Here is a 13,759-nt window from a genome sequence, read left to right as displayed (position 1 = left end):
ACTGAAGTTCCCCACTCTTCTCATATCAGAACAACAACAATATCCACAATATAGTCGTATCGAGAATTTTATTGATGTGAATAATGTTTAGAATTTTTAAATTGCTTAATTAAATTATATTAATAAGATACTTTTAGTATATTTTTATTTGTCATCTAATTTATTATCAACATATTCGTCATACCATAATTCTTTCAAATGGAACAATGATAAGTGTCATGGTTAAACCTAAAAGAATCACGGTAGATAACCTCCACTATACGTACGTTAATCACTATATGTCACTTCAACAAGAGATTAGATTAGTTTGGCATATGTCCACAACAACTATCTACTCAAGTCAATATTACACCTTCGTCCACATTATTTGTCCTGTTGTCTGTTGACTTGTATCCTTTAAAGACAATTATATTAGTACTATTATTTTTATTGTTATAAATTATTTAAATATTAAAAAAAGTTTAATATAATATTAAATCAAAAAATAGTAATTAGTAAATTATAGAGAAAAAGATTTGAAAAATATTTTAACTTTGACTGAAATTGTTGTTACGATATCAAACTTTAGAGATGACTTTTTACCCCTGCACTATTTATATAATTATTTTGAAGGTATATATGTGACTACGTGGACACATTACTATATAATTACGCAATATTTTTTATGTCCACGCCGACACATATATACCTTTAAATACACTATTAAATAGTGCAGGGGGTAAAAGGTCCTTTCCAAAATTTGGTATCGTTACAACAATTTCGATTAAAGTTTTCCCTTTAATTTAAGTCCCAAAAAATTAAAAAAATTCTTTTATTTTTTAAACTTTGTACTTAATCAAATTAAGACACATAAATTGATAATGGAGAAAGTAAATTAATGCTCATATCAGTGTTAAGAAGATTATAGTGTTATCTATTATCATCTATTGTTGTTATTAGGGGAGTTCATGATTCAATTTGAATAAGTTATTAGTTAAAATCAAAACCTAACCAATTTAGTTGATTTTTAAATTTCTAATGTTAGTGAAAATGCACTAATTCCTAGCGCATTCTTTTTTGGCCAAATAATTTGATGGACTTGTCTACTTGTATGAGTTCATATTATGGACCCTTATACTTAACCTTTTATCAACAGAACTCTTAAATTCATTAAAACACAATATATCAAACCTATCAGACTAATGATAATATTTAGGCAAAATGATCTGAACTCCAATACTTGTATGAATTTGTATTATGAACCCTTCTACTTAACATTTTATCAACTAAATCTTAAAATTCATTAAAACATAATATATCAAATACCTTATACCATTGACCATACTTATGTGACATTTAGATGGATGAGTAGACAAAAAAATATACCTGACACACATGTAAAGACAAATAAATAACATATTTAGATTTAAAATATAAAATGATATTTTTTTTTATATAAATCATCTTCTTCCCCTCACCTCTCCTTCTTCACTCATCCCCCCCCCCCCCCCCCCCCCCCCAAACCCACGCATCACCGTAATCCCTCTAACCCACCCACCCACCCACCCTCTTTTCAACCATCCCCAACCCCATATTCACCCCAACCCCTATTTTCAGGTTGTAGTTGCACCTCACCCATTTTTGCCTCAACTTTCATTTTCAGTCACCCCCACTCTATCAGTAGACTCATTTCTTTTTTTCATTTTTTTTTGTTTCCATTTTAGTTTCATCAAATACCACGATTAAATCAAGGCTTACAAAGGAAGGAAGAGAAAAGAAAACAAAGAAAAATTAATTTAGATTTAATTTTATATTTTATATTTTCTTTTTAAGACTTCCATTTTTAATAACTTTTTTCGTATGAAGACAAACTTAAATGAAAGAAAAATACATTAAGAGGGTGGAGGGGATGGTGGTTGTTGGTTGGATAAGATGGATGAAAGTTGGAGGAAGGTGAGAGAAATAAGAATTATATTTGAAAGAATTATTTATGTTTTTTGTGATATATTGATTAATAATTTTTAAAGTAGTTAATAAAGATAATTATGACGTGTTATTAATTCATGTGACATGGATTTGATATGTCATCTATTTGAGGGAGTGTCGACTACACATATAACAGGGAAGGGTTTAAAAATCATCGTTTAATTAAGTAATTTAAGGGTTAAATTGATAAAGTATTAAATAAAAGGATCCCCGATACAAATGCATAAGGGTCCATTAGATCATTTCTCCTTAATATAATTATTTTGTTTACCAAAAAAAATGTATATTATGACTTCTATATCTCACCATCCCAGAATTGATTGGCAGATTTGTATGGTCCATTTGGATGAACTAAAACCATGTCAACGTTAAATCCAGTGCAAGGAGGAATCTCTTGAATTTGAGCTATTTCTTCATTACTTAATTCCCAATCCAAAATTTGTAGGTTCTCTTTCATCCTTTCCTTGTTGAAACTCTTCACTATTACACTAGCTCCTTGCTCATATACCCATCTTAATGCCACCTATAAATATTTGTAACATAGACAAATTAGAAAAAGTCAATATATTGTGTAAAGATTTTATTGGAATAATCTCAATGTCTGAGCATATATGACGAAATAATAAAGAGAGAAGTAGTGAACATGCTTCTAAATTTCGTACAAATTATTAGTTTTATTTCAGAATTATTGATAGCCTTAAAAATATTCATTTACTTGACTAACTAAATACATCTCATATCTGTCACATGACATAACAAGTATTCTCAAACTCCTCTAGTAACACGAGACTCTTAACAACATATCAAGAGAAGTGTCGATAACACCTCGAAACTTTGCGAGAATTTAGGGATGTATTTCACTCATGTTATAAAATCAGAGATGTATTAAAATATAGCTAATCAAATAAAAAAATATTTTTAAAGCTATAAATAATATAATTTAAAAATAAAACTAATAATTTATGTCAAATTTAGAAATATTCGCAATGCATTTTCACCTGAGCAACGCTCTTGCGTTTGTGAATGGCAATATCTTTAAGGACAGGGCTCTCCATAACAGAATGGATGCCCCAAGGAGTTAACCCATTAGCTCCAAGTGGAGACCATGCACTCACATGTATTCCTTTTTCCTTGCAAAACTCTAACATCTTCTCCTGCCTCCATGCAACATGCATTTCCACCTGTAAAATATTAGGAGTATTTTTTCAATTTATTTGACCTGTTTCTTGTTATTCTGTTTCAAAAAGATGGATTCTAGCCATTATTTAATTTTAATTTTTTACTTAATATGTTTAACATTGTAGATTAAACAAATTAAATTGGATAAAGTACTACTTACTAATTAGTGATATGTAACTAAGGGCGTGTTTGCTAGGGCAGATTTACATAAAGTATGTCGGGTGCTCGAGCACCTATTAATCTCGTCTCAAAATATATATATCTATGTAGAAATTAAGAGGTGTCTATAAAATTAACATAGAGCATCTAATGAATAAATGATCTAACTAGTCCATTGACTTTTGGGTGGTGCTTAAGGCTTTTGTAGTGTCATTGAGCCCAGATTCGAATCTCATTGTCAACATTTCTTTTTTATATTTTCGATTCTGTCACTTTTAGAGCACCCACAACCTTAAAATCATACCGTTATTTAGTTAAAATTTTGAAACAATGACTTTCCTACTAAATCAACTTATAAATTAATGCATATTTTAAGATAATATTTTCGACTTATTTACCAAACACAAAAAAAAAAATTAAGTAGAAGAATCAACTTATTACTTGGTTTACTGCAGGAAGAATGGTAGCATAGTGTAGGATTTGAGAGATCTTAGTGCATGTAAAGTTGGAGACACCAATAGATTTGGCTAGACCTAATCTACAACATTCTTCCATGGCTTCCCATGTCCCTCTCATGTCAAATGGAATTATATCCTCTTTGTCAACCCTCATTTCATCATCCTTACTATTAACCTTCTTCTTCATTGTCACTGGCAAATGTATTAGGTATAAATCCAAGTAATCCATCTTGAGCCTCCTACAAATTACAATTTGTAATATTAAAATTCATTGACTTCATAATTAATCATATCATCTACTTATCTGTCGAGTTTCATCAAAAACAACAATTATGTTTCAACTTCAAACAATTAGGTTTGATGTAATATATGAATTATCACTATCCATATCCGTCTATATAGTATTAGGAGCCAGCAACAAAATATGAAATGAGGTTATCCGGGATAAAAGGTGAGAATTGCATCTATGATGGATTAAACAATTAAGGGAAGTAAAACTGAGCTAGTTCTGAAATATGAAAAGGAGCATGGTCCAATGAGGAGATACAAGAGGTTGGTTGTATGGGGTATAAAGAAGGATAGAGGTAGGCCAAAAAAATATTGGGAGGTTTTTATATATGGAATGTCGCAACTTTATATTTGTTAGGTCTTAGATTTAACTAACACTCCAAATGCTATTTCAAAGGGAGGAAGATTGTCCAAACCTTATATTATAAAGACTCCACTCATTTCACTAATTATTAATGTGAGCCATTTGACATTTTTTAACACCCCACCTCATGCTCAGTGTGTGGACAATTTTTTTTTTGGTCCAACATTGATGAGATAGGCCCTACTCTGATACCATGTTAAATTAGTTTGATGCAATTGAGCCAAAAATCTTTCAAAAATAGTCTTTATATCTCAACAAGATATAATAAATCTACATACAGTTTACCCTTTGAAGATCCTGCTTAATGATTTTCACTAGATATGATGTTGTAGTATTTCAGCCCAATATTATTAAAAAATAATAATAGTAATAATACAATAGAAAATAATATAATAATGATAACACTATAATCTTCTGAACTGTGGTATGAGCATTTAATTTACTCCGTCTCAATTTAAATATCTTAATTTGACTAGACACGAAATTTTAAAAATAAAGATAGATTTTTAAATTTTGTTTGTTTTAAACTAAAGATGCATATACTCCTTTAAATATCATGATCTTTGAACTTATCAGGTAGAATATGAAAACTTGCTAAACATTAAAAAAAAAAACATTTTTAGAAGGCATAATACATAAATGCACCCTTTAGCTTGGCTTCAAATCACATTTATGCCCTTCAACTTTGGATATGCACAAATAGACACTTAAACTTGTATAAAGTTGAACAAATGACACACATCTTCTACATGTCATTTTTTGTTCTACGTAGTGACTTTCATGTATTGTGTCATGTAGGACTTATATTTTTATTTATTTAAAAGTAGGATAGTTAAAGTGTCTGTTTGTGCATTATGAAAGTTGAAGATCAAAATTAAAATTTGAAGCCAAATGTAGAATTCAAAATATGTATTATGCCTTTTTAGAACAAGGGGAGTATATCAGAAATAGACCATTGATTTTGAACCAACAAGAAGAAAAAAAACAAAAGTATTTACGTACCCAAGAGTTCTTTTTAAGGCAGGAAGAACAAGGTGGCGATGAGTTTCCGTGCACCATAATTTAGACGTAATAAAGACTTGTTCACGACTCTTAATTAGTCCGCGTTGTATGGCTTCCACCACTGCTTGACCAAGTGCTTCCTCAGAGCCATAGACCGCGGCTGTGTCAAAGTGACGATAACCAATTTCAATGGCATCTATCAGTGTTGACACTAATTGATCATGTTCTGGTAAGGAAGGTGCTGTTCCCATCCCTATAAGAGGCATTTTATGACCAGAATTCAAATTCACATTTGGCACTAACATTTGCTTGATTAAGTTCATAGTCATGACCTAAAAATGAATAATTGGTAAAGGTATATATATAACGTTCCACTTGGTGTGATAACCTAATTTAGAGACTTGTAATATACTTGGAACTAAATTATGTAAAATAAACATCTACTTCTATTTATGCAATTTAAAAATCAAAAGATGATTTATCTTTTGTTTATTTTATTTTTATCAAATTATTGACTTGTGTAGATAGTTGATGTGCACATAAACCAAACTTATCTTATCTGTTGTTTGATTTGTGGTGGAGGTTGTCCAAAATCATCCTTTCAAGTTCAATTACTTATTCAACATATTAATACTACATTATTAGTGGTAGTTGTTTGGTGCATTTTCATTTTCATGCTAGATAATATTAATCAGTGTCGTCTCTTGCCTTTAAATTTTTAGGCCAATGCTCAAATTTCTATGTATAAAAAATCATGTTTAATATTTTTATGAAAAAATAATTATTATTTATACTCTCTCTCTCTATATATATATAAATATAATATACATATATATATATATATATTACTTTCTTTGCTAACACTGACATTATTTATTCTTTTTAACTATTTATGTACTTTATTTCATCAAATTTTTGATAATTAGAATAATATTTTGTCAAAAATATGAATAAATAGCCGAAAAGTGTTACAACAATGTAAATTACAAATATTCTATTATTTCTTTGTAACTTTTCATATTAAAGTAGGATGCAAGTTATCAACTTTTTGAATCGGATTCTATGATATTAACTCTTATCTTTATTTAAAACTTATCAACTTATTACTTATAGTATAGATTATCGATTTATATAATAATTGTCTTACTAAAATGATGTTTTCAATGTGAAAATTATCAAATCTTGCTTCAAAATAATAATTAAAAAAGGATTTGAAAAAAATATTGATAAAAAAGATATTAAATAATAATTTACATCTAAAAATTTCAGAAAAATAAATAAATACAAATAAAATTTATTTAAATTTTAGGCCTTTAACTAAAATTTCGCTTTAGGCCTCAAATTATGTTGAGCCGTCCATGTTATTAATCCTCACATTTGTTATACAGTCTATTGTGTATTAGGGAGTGTATTATTAATACCGTGGATTTCTAGGTATTAGTGATGCAAAAAAGATTTAATGCATGCATTAGCATTTTAAAGACACACTTACCCACCAAAACCCTTTCTATATCTTTTTTCACTATCATTGTGGAGTATAGTTTTGTAAATAAAAATATTTTTGTATAATACATATTATATTTAATACACTAAACCAAACAATGCATAAATAATCTATGTGTAATTAATATGAGCATTACTAATGCAAGTATTGCTAATACACTCTATTTAGCATTATTCTTACACTCCGTCAAACGAAAAAGTCTACAACCATATTGCTGGTAGTTTTTGATATTTTGAATTATTGACATTTTATAAATATCGTGCAATATTATTATATAGATTTATTTTGATAATTTTGATCAACAAAAAGTTCAGTCCATATTCTATTTATTAGTTGGATCAGCCAAAGAGTTTATAATTGAGTTTTAGTACTTCTGTGGGTCCTTGTATTTGTTTTGATTTTTCTTGAATAACAAAAACTAAAAAAATATAGCAATTATGTATGATCTATCTGATTTTGTTTTTTGTTTTCTGTTTTTTATTTTTTATTCTCCCAAATAAAATGATAAGAATCTACAGTGGATAGTTGATCGTCTAATATGTCTGTTTACAGCTCTTAGGTTATTTTTAGTACTAAAATATTAGTGGCACTTTAAAGATATTGTACAATATTGCTTTATAAATTACTTTGACAATTTTGGACAAAAAAGTTCGGCCCGTATTCTATTTAATTAGTTGGATTAACCAAACAAATGTGGCTTAAATTTTTGTACATCTATCCAGAGTCTCAAGGTAAAATCGAAAGTTGACTTGTTTTTTTTAAAGAACAATAATTGTAGTAATGCAAAATGAATTTGTTTGCAAATCTTTGCTATGTTAGAGTTTCCCATTTATAGTTTCGACAAAATCAAATGGCTTATAATTTTATGTTTATATAATGAGATATGAATTATACATTATAGAAGTGTATAGAAAATGAAAGAGCAGTGAAGGCAAAAATATGAGAATTTTCTGAGTGAATTTTATTGAACAAGAAGCAGCTATTTATCCTAATACAAAATAGCAAAGATGTAAAATAATCTAAGAGGCTAACAAACTTTGTACACCTATACAATTTCTAGAAGAAACATCTAATAAAGGAATCTTGTGCTATGTACAAAATGTGATGGATTTATTGATTGAGAATGTTGATATGAGTGTTGGATCGATCTTGACTTTAGACTTTAGGAACAAGTTATGCTACGTGTTCCTTTGTATTTCTGACTGTGATATGAGGCTGGTTCATATTATCATTCTCAACACCCCCCCCCCCTCAAGTTGGAGGGAGGAGAAACGAGACCCAACTTACGTAGAAGCGTATGGTGTGAGGGGCCAGATAAAGGCTTGGTGAGAAAATCGGCAAAGCTGTGAGGAAGCAGGAACATAAAAAAGAGAGATTAAACCAGCAAAAAATTGTTGTCTAATGAAATGACAGTCAAGTTCTACGTGTTTCGTTCGATCATGGAAAATCGGGTTCTTGGCTGTGTATGGCTGCTTGGCTATCAGAATGAACAGGAATGAGGAGTTTGGAGAAACTCCTAAATCATGAAGAAGACGATTAAGCCATGTTAGTTCAGCCACCACGCGTCTCATGGAACGATATTCAACTTTTGCAGATTATAAGAAAACATAGTGTTGTTTCTTGGATTTCCAAGAGATAGGTGAACCACCAAGAATAATATAAAACCCACTAACGGATCGTCATGAATCAACACAAGATCCCCAATCCGCATCACAATAGGCAAGAAGAGAAATAGAAGGTTCTGCAGTAAAGAATAGACCTTGACCAGGATTCACTCTAAGGTAACGACCACACGTAGAGCAACAGTGAAGTGGGGAAGACGAGGCTCTTGCATGAACTGAGATAAGTGTTGGAACACATATGAAAGATCAGGCATAGCATGAGTAAGGTAATTAATCTAACCAATTAGGCAACGATATGCAGTAGGATCTGTAAGGAGTTCACCGCAATGAGCAAAAAGCTTAATAGAAGGATCCAATGGTGAAGAGACAAGGGGTAAATGTTCACAATTGAATTCAGATAGTAGTCCAAGAGTGAAATTTCGTTGAGTGACAATCAAGCCTTGAGCTTCCTTGAATATTTAAGACTTAAGAAGTAGTTCAAAAATCCCAAATCTTTGACCTTAAAGTCATCATCAAGGAACAACTTCAGCTGAGTGATGGTGCCAGCATCATCACCTGTGATAATGATATCCTCCACATAAATGGCTATGACAGTGAGAAGACCATCTGAATGCTTGAAAAATAGAGAACAATCATTGAGTGAAGGAATAAATACTTTGAATTGTAAAGCAGTTGACAATCTCGCAAACCATTGTCGAGAAGCTTGACGCAAACCATAGAGAGATTTTTTAAGTCGAAACACATAAGAAGGACCAAGTACATCCAGACCTGCAGGAAATTTCATGTATACTTCTTTATTGATGTCTCCATGAAGAAACACATTGTTGACATCTAGTTGATAAAGAGGTCAATCCTTTTTAGCAGCAATGGCTAAAATACAACGAATTGTTGTCATTTTCACAACAGGTGAATAAGTTTCAGTATAGTCTATCCCAGCTCTTCGAATGTCATTACGGACCACAAGTCGAGCTTTAAGTCTTTCAATGCTTCCATCAGACTTATGTTTCACCTTATAGACCCATTTACGTGGTAGAGCCCTCTTACCTTTAGGTAACTCAACGACATCCCAAGTTTTGTTGGCAATCAAAGCCTTGATTTCATCATCCATAGCCACCTGCCAACCTGGGTGCAAAGCAGCCTGTGCATATCCAGTAGGTTCAACAATGAGGGGGGGGGGGGGGAAGAAGTGATCACTAGTTGTTTAGCAGAAGATAAGGCTGCAAAAAAAATTTGTGGATGGATAGGAGGAGAGAAACAAGAAAAAGCAAGATCTATGAGGTAAACATTTTTACAGTAATAATCATGCAAACAAACAGGGTGTTTGTGAGTTCTAGAAGATCTTCAAGGTGAATCTATGGTAATAGGAGGAGGAACGGGTTGAATGGAACTGGTTGGTGAACCAGGTTCATGAGAGGAAGAACAGGGAGAATCAATATGATCAGGCTGATTTGGAGAAGTGATGGTAATGGACTCCTGAGGTGGAGTAGGATGAGTACAAAGAGGTTCATATATTGGAAGAGAGGGAGAAGAGGAAAATATAGGGGGCAAGAGGAATTGGATTTGAAAGGAAAAATAGATTCATGAAAATGGACATCTCTTGACACAAACATCTTTTTAGTATTCAAAGATAAAAGTGTGTATCCCTTTTGTCCAGAAGGATACCCCAAGATAATACAAGGAACTGCTCTAGGTGGGAACTTTGATCTATTTTGAGTTAAAGTGGAAGCATAACAAAGACACCCAAAAGCGTTAAGGAACTGGTACTTAGGAGGAGAACCAAACAAAACCTCATGAGATGTTTTACCATTGAGAACTCTAGAGAGAAACCTTTTAATTAAGAAAGTGGCAGTTAGTAAACATTCACCCCAATAGCAAATAAGAACATTGGATTGAAACAATAATGCTCTGGAGGTTTCTAAAAGATGTCTATATTTTCTTTCCACAACTCCATTTTGTTGTGGAGTGGAAATGCAAGATGTTTGATGTAAAATGCCTTGAGATAGAAGAAATTCAGATGAAATGGTTTCCTTCCCTAATTCTAGAGCATTGTCAGATCTGATGGACTTAACTTTGTTGTTAATTGTCTTTGAACCATGAAAATAAACTATTTTAACATTGGAAAGGCATTAGATTTGGTACTCAAAAGGTAGGTCCAAGTAACTCTACTATAGTCATCTACTATGGTGAGAAAAAATACTTGAAACCATTGTAAGTTGCATTTTTATATGGTCCCCATGTGTCAATGTGAATCAACTGAATATTGTTTTGGTTTTGACAACACTTGTAATAAAAGGCAATTTAGTTTGCCTAGTGAGAGGGCAAACATCACAAGCATAATTAGGATCATGTTTAAAGGAACTAGACAATTTGTTCATTGATGAAACAGGGAGATACTCCAACCTTACATGCCATTAGTGAAAAACAGAACCATCCTTACTAGATAATGAATTACAAGAGGAAAAACTATGACTAGAAAAAGAAACTTCAGCTTTGTTGGAGTGACTTGGAGACTTGATGCTGGAAGGGAATAATAATAAAGACAATTTTTAGCTTCACTTAGAACCAGAGGCCTCTTCATTGAAAGGGCCTGCAAAACAGATTTAGTTGATGAGAAATTGATGAAACAATTTAAATGTATACACATCTTATGCATAGATAGAATAATTAAATTAAATGAGGGAATATAAAGAACATCATGAATAAAGTGATCAGGAAACAGACCGACAGTTCCTGAATGAGCGACTCTCACAGTAGAGGATTTAGGTAAAGTAACATTGATGGATTGAGAAAGAGATTTAAGAGTATGAAACATATTTAAATCAGAACACATGTGTTGAGAAGCACCCGAATCTAAAATCCAGGGTTCAGAGTTGAATGAAAGTAAGCGTTTCACAGAATAGTTACCAGCATAAGCAGCCATTGCATTTTGGTTAACAGGGTTAGCATCTGGTTGAGTGATTTTAGCCTGATTCAACAAATGAACCAGCTGATAAACATGTTCCTGAGTCAACTGATTTCCAGTAATTCCTACAAAATTAGGATGAGAGCTGAGAAAGCAAGGTAAATCGGATGGCAGCACAATATTGCTCCTGATTGTATTTGGATCCCTCTTGCTCTTTGTGAAATTAAAATCACTGGGAAAACCAATGATTCTATAGTACTTGTCAACAACATGTCCCACTTTCCTGCAATGGGAACAAATCAAAGGTGAATTACCCTTTTACTTTTATATTCATGTGTCCGAGACATGTTCCCATGTCCAGGATATTGAGGTGGTGCATTCCCATCAGCCACTAAATAAGATGAACTGTTTCTTGCAGGATAAGAAGAAACAAATATCTCTCTTTGTTTCTCATCTCGAAGGAGAAGAGAGTAGGCAAGAACAGAGGGTAAGAGAGAAATCATCAGGGGATGTTGCTTCTTACGGCAGCATAAGCCTCACTCACCCATAAGAAACTGAATGAGCCTTTCATGTTGTTGTGCCTTCAACATTTTCTCCTTTCCACCACAATCACAAGCACATGAACAAATGCCCTTTGTGTTCAAGGTATCATGTTCATCCCATAACCCCTTGACTTTGGTATAGTAAACTACAATATTGAGTGATCCTTGAGAGAAATCACTCATCTCTTTTTGCAGGTGAAAGAGCTGAGCTCCATTTGATTGCCCAAACCTAATTTCGACATCATTCCAGAGTTCCTCAGCTGTTTTGAAGTAGAGTACACTATAAGCAATGTATCCAGAGAGTGAATTCAACAACCAGCTGGTGACCATGTCGTTGCACCTGTTCCATGACTGCAGATTTGGACTGCTGTGAGCGGAACTCTTGCAACTTCCATTAGCGAATTTGAGCTTGTTCTTAACTGAGAGAGCAATGAGCATGAACCTTCTCCCTCCATACCCTTTTCCTTCAAAAGGTGGAGTTCACCAAGGACATTTTTGGTGAGTTAGATGGATGAAGAAATAAGGACTGCTTTGATCCATAATTTTGGATACAACAGGGGGAGAACTTGACTCAGTTGCAGAAGAATTCGTCATTGAAGATATGGATAGTGAGGGATCTTCAATGGTGCTCTGATACCATATAGAAAATGAAAGATCAGTGAAGGCAAAAATATGAAAATTTTCTAGTGAATTTTAGTGAATAGAAAATAACTATTTATCCTAATACAAAATAGCGAAGATTTAAAATAATCTAAGAGGCGAACAAACTTTGTACACCTATACAATTTCTAGAAGAAGCATCTAATAAGAATCTAATAAAGGAATCTTGTGTTATGTACAAAATGTGATGGATTTATTGATTGAGAATGTTGATATGAGTGTTGGATAGATCTTGACTTTAGACTTTAGGAACAACTTCTTTAGCAATAAGTTTTGCAACGTTTTCCTTTGTATTTCTGACTGTGATATGAGGCTGGTTCATATTATCATTCTCAACAATGTGCAAATCTAAGTGATAACAAACAACAAATTACTTGATGAATTTTAAACCAGGTAAACATTTTTTGTAGCATTCAAATTTTTTGACGAAGCATTTGTATATGGGAGATGCTTGTATAGAGGAATTTATCATCAATTCTCATTTCTAGTATAAGAAAAGTTTAGTAAAATTGAAAGAAGGAAATGTAATATTTCATTTCTTGTGAATTTGCTTTTAATGGTGAAATGATCATTTTGTCCTTCTTCTCAATGTTTTCAGGCTTAATTTGTATTTCGAAAATGATTATTGTGATCTCCGATGCGATTGGTGTGTTTTTGGTGATTTAACCATTTTAAAATATTGAAATTCTTGGTATGACTGACTTTGATTAACATTTCGAGTTCCGAGCATCAGATGAGAATTTCGTCAGTTTCATCGCGTCTAGAATGTCGATGAGTTAGTTCGACGGTCTATAAGGTTTCTGAGGCCTTATGATGAGTTTTGAGTGTTTGGGCTAGAAGTAGAATCTGAAGTCTGAAGAGAGGTCTGGAAGGATATTTTGTCATTTAATCTCTTTTTAGAAATCTAGCGATGTCATTGAGTCTGGAATGTCAGTTATGGGTAGCATGTTAAGCTTATTTTTATCGGACTTCGAACGATTTTTGAGTGTTCAATAGGAGACTTGGACTTATGGATTTTTTTTTTTGCTTATGTTTGGTGCAAGGGGACCGCGTCACAGGAGGATCTTAGCGCGATCATGGGTGAACAGTATTTCGCGAAGCGACACTATTCTTG

The 13,759-nt window shown here is 32.4% G+C and overlaps 1 protein-coding gene across 1 annotated transcript; it reads right to left on the bottom strand.

Moving 5' to 3' along the window:
• Window positions 1-2,108: 2,108 nt before the first annotated feature.
• On the bottom strand, window positions 2,109-6,098 carry LOC101254364 (methylecgonone reductase-like). The gene is made up of 4 exons (XM_004252246.5): window positions 5,416-6,098; window positions 3,745-4,000; window positions 2,964-3,146; window positions 2,109-2,488 (listed from the first exon to the last, which is right to left on the bottom strand). Exons 1-4 carry the CDS (start codon window positions 5,742-5,744, stop codon window positions 2,261-2,263), a joined length of 996 nt encoding a protein of 331 aa, XP_004252294.1. The 5' UTR covers window positions 5,745-6,098; the 3' UTR covers window positions 2,109-2,260.
• Window positions 6,099-13,759: the final 7,661 nt, after the last annotated feature.

This window comes from Solanum lycopersicum, chromosome 12 (genome assembly GCF_036512215.1).
Source record: "Solanum lycopersicum chromosome 12, SLM_r2.1".
In the NCBI taxonomy this organism is placed as follows: domain Eukaryota; kingdom Viridiplantae; phylum Streptophyta; class Magnoliopsida; order Solanales; family Solanaceae; genus Solanum; species Solanum lycopersicum.
Note: the sequence above shows the minus strand (reverse complement) of the source record. Positions and strands in the feature narration are given on the sequence as shown.